The sequence below is a fragment of the Octopus bimaculoides genome, chromosome 5 (genome assembly GCF_046866305.1).
Source record: "Octopus bimaculoides isolate indiv1 chromosome 5, ASM4686630v1, whole genome shotgun sequence".
Classification (NCBI taxonomy): Eukaryota; Metazoa; Mollusca; class Cephalopoda; order Octopoda; family Octopodidae; genus Octopus; species Octopus bimaculoides.
Window position 1 is genome coordinate 73,446,751 of NC_142932.1, and position 23,155 is coordinate 73,469,905.

Sequence of the window (23,155 nt, forward strand, 5' to 3'; positions counted from 1 at the left end):
ACTTCACTGTTTCCATCATGTAACATGGGTTGTTTCGCTTTCCTAGAGGCCTTCTGATAAATTCTCACTTATCAGAAATCAAAACGTTCCACGTTACACAACGAAAACAGTGAAGTTTGGGGATACATAAAAAATGATGGCTCAAGAAAGTTGGTTAAAATTGATGGTAACTTGAATAGTACAAAATACATCCAGTTGCTGAAGGGCAACTTGATACCAGACTTGGATGAAGGTGAGATTTTTCAGCATGACAGAGCTCCATGCCACACATTGCATGCAACACAATAGAGTCTGACTGATAAAGGTGTTACCATATTGAAAGATTGACCAACTCAGAGCCTTGACTTAAATATCATTGAGCAAATGTGGACAGAAATAAAGAGAAGGGTTTGTCAGAAGAATCTACACAATCTTGAAGAGTTGTGGGAGCTCAGCTACAGAGAATGGCATCTCATACTTGTGAAGATGGTAAAGGATTTGTTTGTATCTCTTCCCAGGCACATTGAAGCAATTATTCAAGCTAAGGGAGGCCACACAAAATATTAACAATGTACAGTAACTTCTTGAAATTAACATTATGTAATAAATTTTCATTATAGACATTTTTCTGTTTTAAAACACTGTATCTTGATAGGTTTATGTGAGGTGCCAAAAACTTTTGCACAGCCGTTTTTGGTGGTTGTCTTGCATTTTCCCCTCTTGTTCAGAACCTCTACTACAAAATATGAATAGGTATGGAAATGACTTCAACAGAGCCAATGTTTCATCTGTAAAAAAACACAATGCAAAACATCCACTTATAAGTTGGCAATTAGTAGGAACTTACAATAGTTTAAAGTGGCCGAAGACTTTTACACAGTACTATATCTTGAATCCCAATGTGGATTTCAGGCTAGGAGAGGCACAGTTCACATGATTTTTTGCCATTAGGCAAGTTCAAGACAAAGCACATGAGCAAAATACTGACTTCTACATGGACTTTGTCAACTTGACCAAGGCCTTTGATAGTGAATTGTAAGGTGCTTTGGAAAATTTTGTCAAAAGTTTGCCTTCCTGATAAAATGATAATTCGAATTTTGACAAGGCCAGCAATTTCAGGGAAGGAGGTAAGTTGATTATATTGACCCCAGTATTCAACTGGTACTTGCTTTATTCAACCCTGAAAGGATGAAAGGCAAAGTCAACCTGGGTGGCGTTTGAACTCAGAATGTAGAAATGGATGAAATACTGCTAAGCATTTTACTCGGTGTACTAATGATTTGCCAGCTTATAATAATAATAACAATAACAATAATAATTCTAATTTTGGCATGAGGCTAGCAACTTTGAGAGGAGGGGTTAGTCAACTACATCAACCCCATTACCTGACTGGTATTTTATTTTATCAAACCTGGAAGGATGAAAGGAAAAGATGATCTCCATAATTTGAACTCAGAACGTAAAGCACCAGAAGAAATGCTACTAAGAATTTTGTACGACGCACCTAATGATTCTGCCAGCTCATGGCCTTTTTCTTTCTAATTTTTACACAAGGGCCAGCAATTTTGAGGGGAGGGAGTTAGGTGATACTATTGACCCCAGTACTTTACTAGTATTTTATTTTGTTAAACTCTGAAAGGATGAGACGTAAAATTGACCACAGCATGATTTGAACTCATAATGTAAAGTACCAGAAGAAGCTGCTGCTACACATATCGACTAATGCTCTAATGATTCTCCCAATCCACAACCCTTTAATATTAATAACAATAATTATGTTAAAGTTCCATGTTAATATGGGTGGGATCAGTCATCATTTTGTGAATCAGTCCTGATTCAGAGTTGCTGTCCTCCTGAATAGGTCCTGGAACCACATCTACCTTGAACATTTTAATTTTGGCATGGAATTGGATGCTCTTCCTAATGTCAACCCCTTTACAGAGTGCACTGGGTACATTTTATCATAGCACCAACACTAAAATAGAAGGTAAGAAAAAATAAAAGGTTATATCAAAACTTTAATGTTAACCATAAGTGTCCGTACTAAAGTGTGTATTTTCTCTGTCAGCAGAATGTAAGACATCTACTATGGCATGTTTTGGTACTTCAGAACCTCGTACTTTCATCATATAACAGGCTGTCTCGACTTTCTCTAGTGACTGTTTCATGGTTAACATCTTTAAAGAAGTCTCGCGGCAGGTGTTCCCAAAACCCAAGAAGTTGGTGTGGATCTCACGCAGGAAGTTACAAATGCGGAATGGAGTTTCGACATCTCCACCACTGATTGACTTGATGGCCATCCTCATTAGTTCACCAGTCAAATCAGCAACACCTGGATGGAGAAAAACAAGGGAAACAAATGAGAGAGGGAGAGACATAAATGAGGATAGCAGTTGTTAGCATTTTACTCCAGATATGTTCTAATCTAGTAGACCTATGATCAAAGATATACCATCCAGCATTGTTTAATGTGTACATCCATCTTTTTAAGACAAAAAGATTTAGCTGTTATTTCTAGTAAGCTGAGTGACTATTACACTAGCATGGTTTACAGTTGGTTAAGTCAGTAAAATGTTGGTTAAAAAGCTCAATGGTCAATGGCTCATATCCCTATCACCAATAATGATACGTGGCAATCAATAACTAAGGTAATATAGGTAGAATAGATAGTCATTGTAATAAACATCATCATCATCATCATGTAATGTATGTTTTCTATGCTGGCATGGGTTGGACAGCTTGACAGGAGCTGCACCAGTCTCCATAGTCTGTTTTGGCTTGGTTTCTATGACTGGATGCCCTTCCAAATGCCAACCACTTTAAAGAGTGTACTGGGTACTTTTGACATGGCACCTTCACCAGTGCTTTTTACATGGAATCAGCACCCACAATGCTTTTAATGTGGCACCTTAGTTTTAGGATTTCAATTCTGTTGTGATGAACAGATTTTCTTGGGTATAGTAGAATAAAATAGAAAGGACAAGTGCCTTGTTACCTTAACCCTTTTGTTACCGTATTTCTATTGAAATACTCTGTCTTTGTTCCAATTAATTTTGAAAAATAATGAAGAATTTAATAAAATAACTATGTCATTATAAAGCTGGTGTTTGGAACATAAATTAGTATGAAACTTTGATGGAAGGTTTTGATTTACATCACTTTAAAACAATGAATTTCTATCATAGAATTAGGAGTGGTCTCAGACAGGTTAGTATTTAAAGGGTAACCTCTTTAAATCAGTGGTTCTCGTAAGCTTGCAAGGAATGAAGCCAGTATTCTCCACTGGATGTGTAATGTCAGTGTGCATACTCGACAGAGTGGAAGTACCTTGAGAAAAAAGTTGGACTTAAGAAGCATCAGATGTGGTGTGCAAGAAAGACGACTGCGCTGGTATGGTCATGTGGCGAGAATGGATGAGGATAGCTGTGTGAAAAGTGCCACACCCTAGCGGATGAGGGAACCTGTGGAAGAGGTAGATCCAGGAAGACCTGGGATGAGGTGGTGAAGCAGGACCTTCAAACATTAGGCCTCACCAAGGCAATGACTAGTGACTGAGACCTTTGGAAATATGCTGTGCTTGAGAAGACCCGGCAAACCAAATGAGACCATAACCCGTAGCCTATGCCAGCCCACATATGCGTACCTTTCCTTCATTGGACACTAAACTCTGCTTACGAAGACCTCTAAAGGCAAGTGAAATCAAAATCAAATTCGATGACTGGCATCCGTACCAGTGGAGCGCTAAGAGCACCATCCGAGCATGATCGTTGCCAGAGCAGCTGACTGGCTTCCATGCCGGTGACACGTAAAAAGTACCATTCAAGCGTGAGCATTACCAGCGTTGCCTTACTGGCACTTGAAAAAATATTCGAGTGAGGTAGTTGTCAGTGCTGATGGACTGGCTCCTGTGCAGGTCGCATATAAAAAACACCATTTGAGCATGGTCGTTGCCAGTAACGCTTGACTGGCACTCATGCCTGTGGCATGTAAAAGCACCCTCTACACTCTCGGAGTGGTTGGCATTAGGAAAGGCATCCAGCTGTAGAAACTCTGCCAGATCAGATTGGAGCCTGGTGCAGCCATCTGGTTCGCCAGTCCTCAGTCAAATTGTCCAACCCATGCCAGCATGGAAAGCGGACGTTAAACAATGATGATAATTATACATATATATATATAAATATATAGAAGGAGTGGGTGTGTGATAAGTAGCTTGCTTACGAAACACATGGTTCTGGGTTCAGTCCCACTGCGTGGCACCTTGGGCAAGTGTCTTCTACTATAGCCTCGGGCCGACCAAAGCCTTGTGAGTGGATTTGGTAGATGGAAACTGAAAGAAGCCAGTCGTATATATGTATATATATATATATATATATATATATATATATATATATATATATATGTATGTATGTATGTGTGTATATGTTTGCGTGTCTGGGTTTGTCCCCCCAACATCGCTTGACAACCGATGGTGGTGTGTGTACATCACTGTAAATTAGAGGTTCGGCAAAAGCGACCAACAGAATAAGTACTAGGCTTACAAAGAATAAGTCCTGGGGTCGATTTGCTCAACTAAAAAGGTGGTGCTCCAGCATGGCCACAGTCAAATGACTGAAACAAGTAAAAGAGTAAAAGAGTATATATATATATATATATATATATATATATATATATATAATTATTAGAAGGGGGGGAACCTGTGGAAAGTGAGAGAGTGTTGCTTTTTATGTGTGGTTTGTGGGCGAGTATATTCATACTTCACTCTCTCCCTCTTAAACCTTCAACAACCACCATGTACTATCTTCCTCCATCCATCACGGTCTTGTGCCTCCCTCTCCCAATTACCAGCTGCAATTCCTGTCTGTATTAGAGCATTTTTAAGGCAATACTTAAACCTTAGTTTAGGCTTATGCGCTGGTCTCCTGCCATCTTCCAGCTCACCATACAATAGCTGCTCGGGTAGCCGCTCATTACTCATCCTTACCAAATGTACCTGCCACCTCAAACGTCTTTGCAAAATCATTGACTCTATACTTCTCCCGCCACTCCTCTCAAGCACCTCCACATTACTAATTGCCATTTTCTAGTTTATCCCCCAAATTTTTCTCAGACAGTATTGATGAAATCGTTCCAATTGCCTTACCTGCCTACGGTAAACAACCCATGCCTCACTCCCATATAGCAAAGATAGGAGGACGCATGTGTTATATATCTTAACTTTAATTTGTGAAGATATATTATGTTGTTTCCACAGACGCCTATCAAAATTTCAAATGTCACTACATAAATATACGCATATATAAATAAAAACCCTACTGTATTTTTATAATTAAATATTATTAGGAATTCATCATCATTAAACACCTGTTTTCCATGCTGGCATGAGTTGGATGGTTATTACAGATCACTAGCTGAGGAACTGTCCAGATTTCAATTGTTTGTTGTGGCATGGTTTCTATGGTTGGATCCCCTTCCTTACACCAACCACTTTACATGCCACTGGCATGGGTGTGTTTATGCAGCAATGGCACAAGTGCATTTTATGTGACACTGGTACCTGTATGTATGGATGGGCGACAGTGATTTTACTTAGCTCGACATGTCTTCTCAAGTACAGTAAATCACAACTCCCAGTCCCTTGTCATTTCCCCAGTGAGGCTCAGTGTCCAGAGATCCCTTCTCACCATTTTGTCCCATGTCTTCCTGGGTCTACCTCTTCCACAGGTTCCCTTCACAAATTTAAAATATAGAAGTATAACTAATTTATTGTAGATAAATATTAACAAAATCTTGTATGGACCCTGGTTGAGAACAGCTGCTTTAGATACACCTGAATGTGGGACATGCACAGCTGCTGAAAATGTTTGCCAATTTCCCAGTTTCATCTAATTAGTTTCTTGCAACTGAAACTGACTATATACATTTAAGGACAAAAACCATATTTTCAATGAAGGCAAAAAAGAATACATTTGGTACAGTAGGTCCCAATACCCGAGCTAAATACTTGGCCATAGTATGTGAGAGTGTGTGTATGAGCACTCTATCCAGCCCACAACTTACCAGCATGGATAGATATATAGGTCTACTACCAACGTAGATAAACTGAGACTTCATCCAGCAGACGACTGGAAAAAAAAGAAAAAAGATACCCACCCAACCATTAAATAAACACCAATACAAAATATTTTTCTTTTACTTGTTGAGTCTGGAGGAAGGGGCAACACCTGTGATCCTGCAGACCTACCTTTTCACTCTCAAATTAAAACAACTGACCTTCAAATTAAAACAAATCTCAAAACAACTGAACTATGATTTAAGTTACATGAACTTCATGTCAAATTGGATGAACTTTTATTGAAGCAAATAAATATCAATTTAAAATAACTAATGTGATGTTAAAAAAAATTGTTTGATTTAGAATATATTTTGTTCAAAGTCGTGATATTTTCAGACTCAATCAAGATTTTCAAGGTCATTTCTTGTATGTTTGTATACATAATTGTATTCATAAAACAACACAGGATAAAGTCATGTACAAGCTATTGTGTATACACAATATGCAGATGTTACTAATAGCTGAATCTTTTGCATACTTTTTAACAAAAATTTTTTTTTAATGGTTTCTTTTAATACCCACTCCCATCTCCCCCTTTCTGAACTTATTTTGGTTGATTTTGTGGGCACTACACATGATGATTTTTTGGGGGCACTATGCACTTAAAAACTATAGGAGAAACCTTTTTGGTAGAAAAATAAAAAAATATATTTTCAGACGAAAATGTATGTGATTTAAGGAAGATTTGGCTGTTGTTTGTAGCATATTCTTTGGCTGGTTAGGTTTAGGGTTGATAAAAATCATAAATTCTTTTAAAAAATTGTTTTAACAGCATAAATGAGCTTATGCTATTAATGGGGAGAAAATAATTGAAAAACATCAATTAGTGAGAAGAAATGAGGAAGGTGGTCGTGGGATATGCTAGAAACAATAGCCAAATCACCCTTTAAACACACCTTTTCATCTGAAAATATTTACTTTTTTTTTTTATCAAAAAAGACTTATAGTTTTTAAGTGTGTAGTGCCCACAAAATTGACCAAAATCGATCTGGAAAGGGGGTCTTGTTAAAGAAAAAAACATTTTTCAAAAAAATATGCCATAAAGCTAAATCCTTTATGGATAGGAAACCTAAGGTGATCGCAAAAACCAGCGTTCCCCGTTTTTAATATACGTCTCGAACGCTGCAGAGGCTGTGGATCTTGCTCTGACTGCAGCATCCAGGATGTGAAAAGAAGCAAAGGAGTCGCTAATTGTGACCTCCTAACAAGGCATCTGCCTTGCGACCAGGGACACAGAGTGAGGCCATCAGGTCTCTTCCCATCACATCTGGACAGTTCCAAGATGAAGGGGATGTTTGCCTGGGCCAAGCTCCTCTTGAGTATCAGGTTCAACTCCATATGATGTGCAAAGCAACCAGCATTCAGGCGGCAAGTAAGGCCATGGAGGCCTGAGGAGTCAAGGAGCCTGCCACAAACACAGATCAAACCCGTGCATACATCAGCTCCCACTCTGAGGGCAATGTAGACATGAAGTTCGTCCAAGCTGAGTAGGCCACCAACATTAGCCACAGGGATGGCATCAATCCAGTCATCTGAGTATTTGGAGCTAGCAGACAGTAAGCAGCACCTTGAAAACTGGTCTGACTGGATGAAGAGGGAGTCAAAGGTGGCCTTCGAAATTATGTTGTCTCAAGCTCTCTGACTCCGACAGTCCTCCACCTTCTCAGGAGCAGACAAGCCCAATTCCCTCCAGTGTTGGAGAGCTTCATCCAACTCCGTTGGAACTGGTCCTTGTTGGAGAGGAGAGGATGTTGCTCACCAGGGTGGAGGAAAGGAAGCAGAGGAGAGAGAGGGATGAACACTCATGAAGACTAAAACCTCCAGCAATGCAGCCTGATTGGGGACGTTGGAGAGAGTCTGACATTGACTAAGCATTAGAGTCTCTCAAAGAATAGGTTGTCGAAGCGTTTGAAGCACGATGGGAATCGGTAAGATGAAATGACTGACAAAAGATAGAAGCTTAGGTATCGAGAGGTAATTCCTAAGTATGGAAAAACCTTGATGGGGTTTGATAGCTCAATATTTTTCAGCAATTGCTCAAGGGCAGCCACCTTCGACTGGAAGATGGACTCAAAGGCAAGGTCAGTGATTTGGACACCTACAGAGCACCAAGCTGATGTGGGAGGGACTGCAATGGAAGGGAAGGACTCTGCAAAAAGGTCAATAGTTGGTTGATGTTTTGAGGTTAGGTGGTTGAGGATCCAGAGCTAACATTTCGAGTTATTTGCTTGGAGACGTCAACCATCATGTTTGCAATGGTGAGAACCCTGTCTGGAGGTCCCCCCAAACAAGCATCATCGAGATACCAGACGTTGAGATCTAGCTGGATGCCCATCTTGGTGATGTCATCAATTCCCAGTATGAACAGAGCAGGATCGAGTGGGATGCCCTGTTGGACACCCGAGGCAGAGGTGATGATTTAGTCACCGAAAGAGAGATAAGAGGACTCTCGATAAGCCTGCTATGCAAGACGGTATAGTTATGGAACCTTCTCTCTTACTGAGCTGAGGACAGCATTGAGGCTGATAGAGTTGAAGATATTCTTAAGGTCAAGTTTGAGGATGACCTTGGGTGACAAGGAGGGCAAATTGGCAGAGGCTCTGGTAGCATGGGTGACAGCTTGGCATCCCAATTTGGTGCCCACCTCTAGCTGGGTGGGGAAAAATATTTCCTCGAATAAGTTAGAGACTGATTATAAGCACACCTTTGCAGTGAGATGGCGAATGGTGAAACCGACCACAACGGGACGTAGGTCTCCATTGGGTTAGGTGAGCCCAAATAATTTTGCACTGAAGAATAGTGGGTGGATATAATGGAGGATGTTTGCTGAAGAGAACTGGTTCACAAACTGAGTCAAATTCCCCAAGAGCTCAAGTCCAGTATCATCTTGAAATTTTGAGGCCGAAGGCCATTAATTCCCACACCTCAACCAGCAGGGAAGGATGAAATTGCCTCTCTGATGTTATCAGAGGTGAAAACCATCTCAAGTATTCTGGGAGATCGGGCCAGTTTAGTTGACTATTGGAGTGCTGGTGGGTGCTTTTCTTTCAGATGTCTAAGAGACTCAGAGTCATATGGAACGAGGGAAGATAGAGAAGAGAGGAGACGGACAGCCCCTTTTATGTCAGATTCACTGAAGTTGTCATTGACTGTGCGCTTAAGGGTATCAGTTGCCTGTCAGTAGGCGCCGTGCTTGATGTCAAATTGAAGTGAGAAGTAGACGGGGTAGACTCAAATAAGGGAGCCCGATTTCACATTGTGCACATGGAGAGAGATGTGGGGGAAACAGAAACAGTTTTTGCCAGTCAGATGCATTGTTGGATAAACATACGTTTTTCAATAAGCTGTAGAGCGCATGAGCAAAGTTATTCTGAGCTCCCTTAGGGATCTAGTTAATGAGCTTCAATCTAGATAAACTCTGGAGGGCTGCAGCAAAGTCCTCAGTAGACAGCTGGTTGTTGGAGTGTGAGGTGTCTCCATGGAGTGTGTCGGAGCTGAAGTGGCACTGACTGTAGATCCAATATGGAAGACTTTCAGCTTGAGCCTTCGTGATGCGGACACAACTCCTGTGGTAATTTTGGTGGCACAGGTGGTTAATTGGATATTTTATCAGGGCAGAATTTCCAGAAAGGAGTTACATTCCAACGTGTTAGTTCGCCAAAAGAGACTGATAGAATAAGTACTAGGCTTACAAAGAATAAATCCTGGGGGCGATTTGTTCGACTAAAGGTGGTGCTCCAGCAAGGCCACAGTCAAATGACTGAAACAAGTAGAAGAATAAAAGAATAAAAAAGAATATTACATCCTCAAAATTTTTAATGTCATAACTTTTGTTTTAAATAAAATTTGTTCTTTTAAATTGGCTTTCATATGTTTTAAATTGTTTGTTTTTAAATAAAAGTTAATCTGGTTTAAAATTCATATAATTTAAATCATAGCATGTATATATTGGCATACCGTACATACCTTATATACATAGATATATGCACTGTGAAAATATTTTCATAAAGTGAAACAATATCAAATGTTTTTTTCCTCACTGAACTCATACAATGAAACTTTTGCTATTTTATTCGAGGTATGTCTACAATAGAGAAGAAATATCAATGGGGACGAAGGTTTATTTTCCTTTCAGAAATATAATTACTGGGCAAGTGTCTTCTACTATAGCCTCGAGCCGACTAAAGCCTTGTGAATGGATTTGGTAGAAGAAAACCGAAAGAAGCCCGTCGTGTATATATATATATATATATATATATATATATATATATATATATATATATGTGTGTGTGTGTGTGTGTGTGTGTCCCACCATCGGTTGACAATCGATGTTGGTGTGTTTACGTCCCGGTAACTTAGCGGTTCGGCAAAAAGTTTCGATAAAATAAGTACTAGGCTTACAAAGAATAAGTCCCGGGGTCGATTTGTTCGACTAAAGGCGGTGCTCCAGCATGGCCGCAGTCAAATGACTAAAACAAGTGAAAAAATAGCATTCAGAATTTAACGAGTATGCCACTATGTCATCACCCGACCTGCTAGAAATAGTAGCCAAATCCAAACCCCGTACTATATTAAATAAAGGACAACACATTTGATAAGGTTATCCCAGGCACCCCTAAAATAACAAGACGTTTAATGGCTGGAATAGCTTTGATCATGGGTCTGTCTACTGGAGCAGGCTTGACCCAGGGCTAAAAGAAACTACGGCAATATGTTCGGGTTACCTGTTCGTTGTCTTACTAGTTCTAGCAGGTGTGATGTGGCCATGCTGGGGCAGTCATCAATTAGGATGTCTTCAAAACACAAAGACATTAAATACAAACAAAAAACTCAGATAATTCGTATAACTACACGTTACGAAATATTTCTTTATGATCTAATAACGCGTCTCCAGTCATCAAGTTGACAGCATTGTCTTGGTATGTTTGACTCAATGCCTTGTCTAAGTACCAGCATTCTTGCTTATATTCCCTCAAAATGCAGGAACCAAAAACCAAAAATTAATAATAATATAACTCTGTTTCTCTTGAATTCTAAAATAAAACGAAAGATAAATGTTAAGTAAATATAAGAAATACCTAATAAAAAATCAACCGGTCTGACGAATACCAAGTATTCATTTTCATAATTGTCTGTCTCGTCTTCTTCTGAGGAATTATTCTGAATCTTTTTGAAGTTAAGCATCGACTGAATTTCGTTGAGAGTAACAAGCCGATTCTCTTTGATGTAAAAATAAAAAGAAACAGCTTCGATAAACTCTTGCACTCCAAAAGTGTAGGCTTTGATATATTGGTAAGGGTCTTCTGCTTCTAGTTCTTTGGCGAGAGGAAGAAATTTTGTGCGCAATAATTCCTTAAACTTCGTGTCGGTTTGTCCGAGTATATTTTCGTTATCCCCTGAAGAATTTCGATGAAGTAGAAATATAATTCTTTTGCTTTCAATGGTGATGTCTCTACCCAGCTTAACAATTCGTTCGTATTTGTCGTGCCTAGCATCAATTTTTACTTGGTAAGTTCGAAAATTCTCGAGTAAATCTGAATCGATATCAGTTGTTGAGGCAGATTCTGGTGTGGATTTGCTATTTTTCTCATTCTGTTCCTTTAAAGTTAAAACGTGTGGATTTGCTGCCATTGTGTTTTCAACACAAAATGGACTGACAGAATTATTGGCCCTGATCCTCTTTATAATTCTATTCAGTTTGCATAACTTGGATGCTTCACAATATTTCCTCCTGTGAAATTAAATGAAAAAAATATTGAAAGTTTCACTAGCTCCTATAAAATTTAACAGGAATCTATTTAATAAAAGAAAAATATGCTTTTTTTTATAGAAATAAATTAACTCTCTACAATAGTTTCATTTAATGTCAAGGTTATAGAGCTTCATCCTTAAAGGGACATAACTACAAATGTATACCCAGAAAATGGATACTTTTTAAAGAAATTTTCAACAAATAATCGCTTAGATCCTTTAAAGATTTGTTATTAAGTGTATGTAAAGATTTGTTAGAAGAAATTTTTCTAAGGGGTTGGGGAGAGGATTTTCGGAAAATTTACACGACTGGACATTTTCCCCCTCATAACTTTAAAGAAAATGAGTATTTTCTTAATGAAATTTTATATAAATAACTTTCAAACGGTATAGATTACGATTACTAAGAAATTTGTAGGCGAACTTCTGGTTTCCGTCCCACTGCGTGGCACCTTGGGCAGGTGTCTTCTACAATAGCCTCGGGCCGACCAAAGCCTTGTAAGTGAATTTGGTAGACGGAAACTGAAAGAAGCCCGTCGTATATATGTATATATATGCGTGTGTTTGTGTGTCTGTGTTTGTCCCCCCCCAACATCGCTTGACATGCGATGCTGGTGTGTTTATGTCCCCGTAACTTAGCGGTTCGGCATAAGTAAACGATAGAATAAGCACTCGGCTTACAAAGAATAAATCCTGGGTCGATTTGCTCGACTAAAAAAAGGGGCACTGTCATGCTATTAGCTGTCAGAAGTGAAAGTGTTCACTGCTAGTGAAGTATCTGTCTGTCTGCCTGTCTGTCGATTCTTTGGCTACTGACAGCTAATACCATGACTGGCCGGAGGGCGCTATATGTCTGTCTGTCTCTCTCTCTATCTATCTATTACTCGAAAGTTCGCGCGTCCGCACTAGCTAGTCGTGAGTGGTCGATCCTATTATTTTTAAACTTCAAACTTCATTTGTTTTCTATTTTGATAAATTTTCTCTGTTGAAAATTATATTTTTATATTTTAAATAATTTGCAATTTCAGGAAATATGTTTTTATATTAAATTTGTGTTTTCTACTCACGACTAGCTAGCGCGGACGCGCGAACTTTCGAGTAATAGATAGATAGATAGAGAGAGAGACAGACAGACATATAGCTCGCTCGGGCCAGTCATGGTATTAGCTGTCAGTAGCCAAAGAATCGACAGGCCAGCAACAGACAGACAGATACTTCACTAGCAGTGAGCACTTTCACTTCTGACAGCTAATAGCATGACAGTGCCAAAAAAGGTGGTGCTCCAGCATGGCCGCAGTCAAATGACTAAAAGAATAAACTGTTTTGGAAGGAGACGGGGGGAAGAGGAGTTTCGGATCAGACGGCCCACTTAAGTCGGAATTTATCCGTTTTGACGGGGATTTTTTTCTAATTTGTTTTTTTCAGCACAGTCATCGGAATGATAGAAAGCATCTTTTCACGAAAAAAAAAAAAAAAAAATTTTACGTTATTTTCACTCCTGCCACACCCTCACTACCCCAGTCCGGACTGTTTTGGTCAATTTTCTTTTTCACTACGCACTTAAAACACGAGAGAAACATTTTCGTTTAAAAAAAAAACAAAAAACAAACAAATATTAATAATTTCAGAAGAAAATGTGTGATTTAAGATCTGGCTGTTGTTTCTAGCACATCTCAAGACCTCCCACCTCGTTGCGTTCTCACTCTCACATCTATTGATATTTTTATATTTTTCAATATTTTATTTCCCATAAACGCATTTTATGGAATGATAATGTCAAAGTAACATATACGTAGTCTATTGTTGGGATATAAGCAAAGAAAAAATAATGGTAATTTAAATTTTTATTCGCACCCCAACCGAGAGAGGCCGTGTATTTGTGTGTAAGAAAAAAGAAAACATTTTCTCACAGAAAATTATGCTATTAAAATAATTATTGAAGCAAGTTAACATGCTTGTGACATCATCGTGGGCAGAGGTGAGGTTAAGGTGTCGGAACAGCCAAGCACCCTCATGCATCACTAATGATGACAAGAACTTCACTTGTCAGTAGCCCAGCACCTTCAAAGATCTCGAATGCCACAGGCTGGAAGAAATGGTTCAGCAACAAGTCCCGTTACTTTAGGACAGTATTTCTCAACCGTTTTTTGCCTATGTACCCCTTTGTTTCCTCTTTCACTCAGGTGGACCTTTATGGCCACTCAATGTTTAAAAAAATCCTATTATATTTTTATAATTACATATTAGGAATTGTATAAAAAAGAACTGTGTAAATATTTTATGTAGTGTAGAAGTATAACCAATTTATTGTGGATAAATTTTAACAACAAAATTTTATTTGGACCCCCAAGGGCCATGTGGATCCTGGTTGATAACCACTGATTTAAGATTTTGTTACATTTAACCACCCTCCCATTTATTGCAGTATCCTGGAGCTAAGAGTTGAAGCTGAATTTTCACTTTGTTACATCTTGTGTAAAAAGAAAATGTAATTTTGTGGCTATCAAATAATGCCTGTATATGTATTACAAAATGGTTGTAAAGTTTAATTTAAAAAAAAATAATTTTGCAATTGTTCATGAATATGAACAAAAGTGTTACTAGCACTAAGAAGCATTGTTCCAAATAAGCTGTCTGTCAATGGATCTATGAAAGCAAAATATATATTGTGTTTTTAATATGTGGGAACAAGCTCAACATTGTGAAATATCTAATTACACTGTATAACACGATTTTTGTCCTTAAATAGCAACTGTTATTTCCTGTTTGCTTTCTAGAAAACATGAAAAACGGCTAATATTTCCTTCAAACTTTGCTTTTGTTACATTTCTTCTTAACCCCAAAGAATCCTTCCTAGCACATGGCTATGATGCTCCCCAACTGCTCTTGCTCATAATCACAGATGCACATATTGTCAGCTACAAAAGGATATGCTCAACTGGTTAAGATAATACAAGTGACAAGTTGTTGTTGGCGCTCCGTCGCTTACGATGTCGAGGGTTCCAGTTGATCCGATCAACGGAACAGTCTGCTCGTGAAATTAACGTGCAAGTGGCTGAGCACTCCACAGACACGTGTACCCTTAACTTAGTTCTCGGGGATATTCAGCGTGATACAGTGTGACAAGGCTGACCCTTTGAATTACAGGCACAACAGAAACAGGAAGTAAGAGTGAGAGGGTTGGCCGGTACTACTAAAGCAGCACGGTCCCGAACGCGCTAGCTAGTCGTGAGTGGTCGATCCTAACCCTAACCCTATCCCTAACCCGCGTGTGCAAATGAATACGGGTTAGGGTTAGTATCGACGGATCTAGTTCAAAACGGGGGCACCAGTTTTCATTTATGTTTTATGTAGTGTTTTTGGTACCGAAAGACTTTCAAAGTTCGTATTCATGTCAAAAATTGTCTTATTTCGATAATTTCAACCAATCACTGACAAGTATTCAGCTGTTTATAGTTACTCCTTTGGCAGTTTAAGCGATGTAAAGCGTATTTAATCTCCATTACTTCTGACATTTTGCAGAGAGCCAACACACGTCTTTTTCTTGTGCTAAGGAGATATATTAATTTTTCCCATCGAGATTTTGTTTGCTGTTGCGGTGTGAGTTCGTGTCTGTCTAACTCTTTGTATTGAATAACTGTTTAACTAACTGTTGGTATACAGTTATTTTCGCCCTACGGGGCGAAAAAATTCTATGTAAAAAACTTTATTTGTGTTTTTGTCTTTTGACAAATATGGCTACTCTAATTGTAGCGGAAAGTGTCCTTCCCATGGAGGAAGAAAGTGTACGTAAAAGTGTTCCTAAAGGAAAACCAAGTTTTGCACAGGCCGTTGGAGGTGACTCCATTGAAATAAAAATGTCAAAAGAAAGTCTGTATACATACCGGAAATATGTACAAAAGGTGGATGGTGAAACGAAGCTAATTCCACCACCCGAGGCAGTCAACGCAATTAAGGAAAAAATTGTGGTATACAAGGTATTCAACATCAAGGAAAAAAAAATTGCAGAGGCGCGAAATGAACTGGTGGAGCTGTGTTTGGCGCCAATTTGGTCCAAAGTCATTCACGTAAACCGCGGTACAAGAAGTGCAACTATCGAAGTTCACTTCGAGTCGGCGGAAGTGGCAAAGGAGGTTTCGACAGAAACCTTGAAAACAGACCTAATTATGCTGCTGCCCACTTACATGGGAAAACGAACAGCACGTGTAACTGTAGAAGACATACCATTTAGGTATGACGTAATGTGGTCGGCAGCGGCCGTAATCTTCGACGTGGAAGAAAATATAGAAATTTTATGCACAAGGAGAAGGAAAGCAACCGGTTGGAAAGGTCAGGCGCTTGAGATGATTGTCCAAGCGGAGAACAACACTTTGGAAAATTTGCCCGACAGGGTGTCTGTGGGGGAGGGACATACCATTCGCGTGTCGGTTGAGGGACGGAGACCCAGATGTTTCAAGTGTGGACAGAAGGGTCACGTTCGCTCAGCTTGCACAAAAAATAAACAAAACACCATTAAAGCGAGTGGCGACGCTCCTGCGAAAGTGGACGAGGGAAGAAGAGAGTCAACAGTCACAGTTGCAGTGGAAAGCAGGAAGACGGAAGAAAGTGGAAAGCAGCAGGAGCGAGTAAGCGTGAGTACGTCTGAGAAAATGGTGACGGAGGAGGAAAACGAACCAACACAAACGGCATTTAAAACTGTTACAAACAAAAGGAAGACGCAATCCACTCCAGACTCCCCTCCCCAAACACACAAAAAAAAAAGCTGCAAACTTGCAGACAGAGGAAAAAAAAAAAACCTCCCACACCTATCCCGCTGGTACAACACTCATAGGGCAGAATTTTAAGACCCCCCCTAACCCTGTTTTGAAAGGTTGTAAAAAAAACGACAGAATAGTAGCCATAAACATGAAGAACGAGAAGGTGGTGAAATACACAAAGGCCCACCCTCGCATAAAGTTCTTCAAAAGTGGTACGGAGGACGATAAATACCGCTACGCGAGGGTGGCCGAAGTGGATTATAAAGAAAGACTATTTCAAGAACATGTTTTAAACAAATTTATAATAGACGTCTCCAATGACGTCAAGGAAGGCAGATTGATTGTCAGCCCGGCAGCCACCCCAACCCAGAGCCCGGTGGCAACCCCGAAAAAGGGCCCAGTAGAAGCGGAAGGAGTAGGGGAGGATGGCAAACAAAAAGTGCCATGCTCCCTCTCACAACCGCAAGTGTTTACTTTTACCCTTATTTTTTCCGATGATTAAGTTGGGTAGTTTAAATGTGCGTGGAATGAGGTCGAAATGGAAACAAGCTTGTTTTCTGGACGATCTCATTTCACATAGAATAGATGTGGCTGTGATCACCGAGTCCAAGTTGGAAGGACCTGGGGCGTTCTCGCCCCTCCTCAATGGCTACGAGAAATTTATTTCGCCGAGCCGGAGGGGAGGTGCAGGCGTGGTGGTTCTTTTTAAGGAGGACTTGGAGTTACAGATTCGTACTGTCTTTCTGGACCCAGAAGGTAGGCTGGTCGTCCTAGATGTGACACATGAAAGTAAGCAGTCCTTCAGGTTGGTGGCTGCCTATGCTCCTAACGGACAAGGGCAGTCGGGTTTTTTTCGGAACCTGGAGTACTTTTTATTGACGTCTAAAACCATAGTTTTGCTAGGGGACTTCAACACTATTCTCGATGCGCGCGTCGATAGTGTGGGCTCCACCGATAGGAAAGGGAATCCTTGCCTCAAGGGTCTACTAAAGAGTTTTAATCTAGTAGACCGCTTCCGACTGGATGAGCCGAGCGTTCCACAGTGGACGTGGAGTAATAACGACGGCTCACTCAGATCGTACATAGACAGAATTTTTGTTAGGGAAAGAGATAAGAATAGTTTTAGTTGTCCACATTTTTGTATTGTGCCTTACTCGGATCATAAACTTGTGACGTGTGAGGTACATATAGATAAGTGTCATAAACAGGGACCCGGGTATTGGAAAATGAACAAGTCTATTTTGACTTGTTTAACTTTTCGTACCCGGATTAAGGAGTTAGTGCAGAGGGCATTATGTGGCACCATCATTAATAATAGATGGTGGCACGCCCTCAAGAGAGCCATCCGTCTTGAGTCCATTAGATTTAGCAATCAGCTAAGTTTAGACAGGAATAGAATAGAGGGTGACTTAGTCAAGAGTCTAGATGAGGCAATGGAAGCTGGCTCCGCATCCAAAGTGACAGCAGCGAGAACGGTCTTGTACCGACACCTCAATGCCAAACACGAAGGGTGCCGAGTCAGAGCTAAAGTACGCGCTGGGAAACGAGAAGGTATCAACGTAGCCAGATGGGCTCGTCGTGTGGAGAGTCAGAAGGGCAAGAAGTCCTGCATTAAGTCTTTAACTGACGAGCAGGGGCGCAGGGTCTATGGACAGGAGGAGATGCAAAAGGCACTTCACCACCAGCATTTCGCTCGGGTGTTCGGGGAGAGCGGTCCGCTTGAGCGCGGGGAGCCCTTAAGGGATTTCCTAGCTGGCGGGCCTCGACTCTCGGCGCGTGAGACGGAATGCTGTGAGGGCCCGATCACTCCCGCGGAGGTAAGAGAGGTGCTGGCCGGATGCGTCACGGAAAAGGCTCCGAGACTGGATGGTCTGCCCTATGAGTTCTATCGTTTAATGCCGGACTTGTTTGGGGAGGTCCTGGCAGGCGTCTATACAAACTGGCAGCAGAATGGGAGGATTCCCAGTTCTGTAAGCCGGGGAGTTGTGACGCTGATCCAGAAGGACCCAAGCAAGGGGGATAGCATTAGTAATTACAGGCCCATAACTCTACTAAACGTAGAGTTAAAGATTTTGGCCAAGGTGTTAGCTAAAAGGTTGACGGCTGTCGCGGAGAAGCTTGTCGGGAAGGCACAAACCTGTGCAATCCCAGGCAGGTCGATCCAGGACAACCTTCACCTTCTTCGCTACACCTTAGACAGGGTTGGGAAATTAACCGGTAAAGGAGGGGCATTGGTCCACTTAGACCAAAGTAAAGCTTTCGATAGGGTAGACCATCGGTACCTGGGGGCCGTCCTCGAAGCAGCTGGGCTGGGCCCAGGCTTTCGCGGGTGGATCTCCGCTATGTACAGCGGCATCAAGTCCACCGTCCAGATAAACGGTTACCTAACGGAGCCGTTTTCGATCATGCGGTCTGTTCGTCAGGGGTGTCCCCTATCCCCGGTCCTGTACGTCTTGGCCCTGGAGCCATTGTTGCGGAGGCTGGAGAAGTTGGGTGACATCCCTAATGAGATTGGATGCGGTAAGTTTACTTCTGCTTATGCGGACGACGTCACTCTCATCGTGTCTAAAGAAGCACAACTACCTCGTGTAGAAGAGGCTCTCCGAAGATACGAAGCGGTGGCAGGAGCAAAAGTTAACAAGGACAAGTCCATCGGTTTGCGCCTCGGCACCTGGAGGAACAAGCCGTTATCGTCCAGTGTCGTTGGACACTGGACAGATGGTCCTGTTAAGTTGCTTGGAGTCTGGTTTGGTTCAGACTCCCAGACGGAGAAGAATTGGAGCGAGGTAGTGAACAAGGTGGAGGCCATAGTTCGGAAGTGGTCCGAAAGGTTTCTGTCCTTGAAGGGTAGAGTGGAGGTGGTGCAGGTGTTTATAGCATCTGTAATCACCTACCGCCTGTCCGTTGTGCCTTGCCCCGATTGTTGGCTAAACAAGCTGGTAAGACTCCTCTTCCGCTTTTTGTGGAGGGGGGGGGGGAAAGCCACTTGTGAGGCGCTCCGTGTGCTGCCAGGAACCGCTAAAGGGTGGTTTGGGGATGCCCTGGCTAATGATGCGCAGACATGCGTTGAGGCTGAGACATCTCTGGTGCCACCTGGAGAGTGATAAGGTGTGGAGTTCGTTGGCGGAGGAGTTCTTGCCGCGACCGGCCTCGCTGGAAAGATTTAAACCCGGTCTCATTAAAAGACGTAATTTGACTTTATGGCAGAAGGAGTGCCGTCAGGCACTCTGGTTTATCCACAAGACGGGCAAGGCTGGCTGCGGGAATACCACCTCGGTGTTCTACAGAGGGCTAGTGGAGGGCAAAAACGATGACGTCCTAGGAGAGGCTCTGGGGTTCGACGAGAACCAACTTACTGCACTGTTTAGTAAAACCTTCAAGTCGGAGTACATGGATAATTTCCAAATATCTCTGACTTGGCTGTGTTACAGGAATGCTCTACCTGTTCGCGAGAAGTTATCCAGGCACGGTTTAGCAGTGCCACCGACATGTCCAAGATGCGAGCGGGACAGTGAAACTGTTCTACACGCTTTTGTACATTGTCGGCAGCTCTCCAGCTTGATAATTTATGTAGAACACGTGTTGTCGCATCTGGGACGAGTACAGCTGTCGGCTGGGTCTATGATAAAGATGATACCGCCAACTGGACTCTCAAAGGAAGGTGAGGCTTGCTTTTTCTGTACGGTAGCAGTATTGAAAGAGTGCATATGGAGGACAAGAATGGAAGGTTTGGGGACAAGGTCCTACATGTCCGGCCCTGGATTGCTGAATTACTTCAAATACCATCTGAAGAGCAAAATAGGGCTGGAAAAGAGAACCCTGTCAGCCAGAGTATATGAGCAGAGATGGAAGGAAGTGGTGAAAAAGGTGGGTGTAAGTCACCCAAACTAATCATCGAAAATAATAAAAGGCAAGCTGCTGGGCCTTATAGGCTGCCGGGTTGAAAAACCCAATCCTTCTGTTATTTTATATACGTGTTTAAGTATATGCGTGTGTATGTGTAGGGATGGATATGTGTGTGTATGTATGTATATGTATGTGTGGGTGTATATATATGTGTGTATGTATGTATATACATATATATATATATATGTGTGTGTGTATGGATGTGTGTGTGTGTATACGCATATGTATGCTTGTATAATTGAAAGAGGAAAAAAAAAAGTCAATGAATATATATTAAAACTATCGTAATTTTTAAAAAAGACAATCGTAATTTTTTAAAAATCATAGAACTCGCACATTTTGTTCATTTGTTTGTCCTGTATTGTACCCATCTGTGTTTCGATCCTTCGTGATCATAATAAAAATATTCAGAGAGGCAACACACGTGTGTTCGTTTTCCCTAACCCTAATTGACTTGCTCCTTCCCTCAAAAACCAGGCCTTGTGCCTATAATAGAAAGGTTTATTACCTACTGCCAATATGCTTCAGCCATTTTTTGACAAGGAAATAATTTTATCACCGCCAGAATCGTTTGTTTACGTAGTCAGCACTTAATATATTCGGCTGAATGGACGTCAGTTATTGGTTGAAATTACAAAAATACGACAACTTTAACATGAAATAAATTGCAATATAATAATTTTTCTTAAGAAGACTAAGAGAAAAAGATGTTTTATATGACACATTCTACCAGTGTCCCAAGTTTCAAAGTGTTTCGTTAAGAAAATACTGGTGCCCCCGTTTTGAACTAGATCCGGATCGACCACTCCACGACTAGCTAGCGCGGACGCGCGACTGCGCGTTCGGGACCGTGCTGCTTTAGTTGTACCGGGTTCACCACCATCCCCTGCCGGAGCCTCGTGGAGCTTTAGGTGTTTTCGCTCAATAAACACTCACAACGCCCGGTCTGGGAATCGAAACCGCGAGTCCGCTGCCCTAACCACTGGGCCATTGCGCCTCCACTCAAGTGACAAGTAAATCTGTGGTATTGAGCAGAATATTTGCTATAATGATATTTCTGCTTCAGCATTTCAATGCTGAATATGTCTGAAATATAATGAAAAATAGGTCAGTTTCAAAACATTGCTGCCTAGATGATAAAAGCAAAGTTTGAAGGGAATAGCAGGCATTCCATTTGATTTCAAAACAGAAGCAAATAAAAAATAACACTTACTGACCAAATACAGACAAAAATTAAAAATTTGTTACATATTGTTATTACTACAGTGCATACAACCATCCGGACAAAGATCATGGTCTTCCGTGCCATTGTTCTGTCAGCTCTATTCTATGCTTGTAAGACTTGGAGGTTGTACCGCCGTCACTTCAAGTACCTTGAACGCTTCCAGCAATCGAAGCCACGACAAATCCTCAACATACAATGGGAAGATCACGTTACCAACAACGAGGTTCTTTGCCGCGCCTCACTACCAAGTGTCGAAGCCACCCTTCTTCGCCATCGTCTCCGCTGGGCAGCCCTCTCGTCTCCCAAGGATCATGCTCCATGGAGATCTTGCAATCAGAACAAGACCCAGAGAAGTCTGAAATTCCGTTTTAAAGACCAGCTCAAATGGACCTTGGCTCAAGCTAACATCCAGCCATCCTCATGGGAACAAATTGCCATGGATAGGACAGCCTTGAGGACTGTTACCCACAATGGAACCAGATCATTCGAGCAGAACAGACAACAAAATGAGAAGGCAAAACGCAGAAGAAAAGAACATCTTCGACCTGCACTGACCATCCTTTGTTAGTTCTGCCCACGATTCTTTTACCGTCGACTTGGACTCCAAAGTCACTTTTGACACAAACGTCAGCCAAGGAGACTGGATGGAAACTGATGAACCCAATGCTCGAATACAAGCTGGAGCTGACTACAGTGCATACAACTCCTCTTTATAGGAAATGCTTGGTATGTTTTTGTTTTATCCGTATTCTCACAGTTAATCCTTTTGATACCAACCCGTCAAAGTCTACTCGTAGTTCCATTATACAAAATTCATGTTTTGAAATAAACTAAATAAAAAATTGCCATCAAAATTTTATGTTAATTTATGTTTCAAATACGACTTAATCTTGATAATATTAAAACTCTAGGGATGTTTGTGTGTAACTGAAATATCTCAGAAATAGTATATTTTATCTTAATTTTTTTTTACATATTTATTATCATACTTACCTTCGGCAGTGCAGTACAAATTTTTGTGACATTTGAATTTCTATTTAAACAATTAAACAAGTTTTGTTATTTCTTGATGAAAAAAATACATGGCTTCCATGATGTCAACACAAATACAGAATACACACATATATAATGAAACACAAACACACACATTGTCTTCGCGCTCTCTAAGAAAAAAGACCGTTGACATTTTGACGCACACAATATTTTAATCATTTGTATTTCGTCTGTCTTTATGGTCTGGGTTCAAATTCCACTGTTGTCGACTTTGCTTTTCATCCTTTCGGAGTCGATAAATTAAGTACCAGTTGCGTCCTGGAGTCAATCTAATCGACTGGCCCCCTCACCCCAAAATTTAGGGTCTTGTGCCTAGAATAGAAAAGAATATTTTAATCATTTAGAAATATTTTTAACTGAATATGATTTCAT

General features: G+C 41.0%; 2 protein-coding genes across 8 annotated transcripts in view; one reads left to right on the top strand and one right to left on the bottom strand.

The window, feature by feature from the left end:
- Positions 1-1,977: 1,977 nt before the first annotated feature.
- Positions 1,978-22,879, bottom strand: LOC106870009 (translin-associated protein X). 6 transcript variants are annotated; one of them, XM_014915967.3, is made up of 3 exons: positions 22,724-22,879; positions 11,170-11,822; positions 1,978-2,311 (listed from the first exon to the last, which is right to left on the bottom strand). In XM_014915967.3, the coding sequence occupies exons 1-3, from the start codon at positions 22,753-22,755 to the stop codon at positions 2,004-2,006; spliced, it is 993 nt and encodes a 330-aa protein (XP_014771453.2). In that variant the 5' UTR covers positions 22,756-22,879; the 3' UTR covers positions 1,978-2,003. The 6 variants fall into 6 exon arrangements, with proteins under 6 accessions (XP_014771453.2, XP_089208531.1, XP_014771454.1 ...); XM_089352405.1 differs by lacking the exon at positions 22,724-22,879 and adding an exon at positions 21,719-21,853; XM_014915968.3 differs by lacking the exon at positions 22,724-22,879 and adding an exon at positions 21,014-21,077.
- LOC106870011 (uncharacterized) overlaps positions 22,320-23,155 on the top strand; it is a 28,913-nt gene continuing 28,077 nt past the window's right edge. Inside the window, exon 1 of one of the 2 annotated variants that reach the window (XM_014915972.3) lies at positions 22,320-22,456. In XM_014915972.3, coding sequence (XP_014771458.2) covers positions 22,450-22,456 — 7 coding nt within the window. In that variant the 5' untranslated portion in view covers positions 22,320-22,449. The remainder of the gene's footprint in view (positions 22,457-23,155) is intronic. The other variant, XM_089352407.1, reaches the window with a different exon arrangement.

Coding starts and splice junctions, on each gene's coding strand:
- LOC106870009 (XM_089352404.1), bottom strand. CDS start 15,905: ATGACTTTGGACCAAATTGGCGCCAAACACAGCTCCACCAGTTCATTT. Junction 11,823..15,726: donor ACCTTTTGTACATATTTCCG/GTATGTATACAG, acceptor TTAATTTCACAG/GAGGAAATATTGTGAAGCAT. Junction 2,312..11,169: donor ACCGGTTGATTTTTTATTAG/GTATTTCTTATA, acceptor TTCTCCATCCAG/GTGTTGCTGATTTGACTGGT.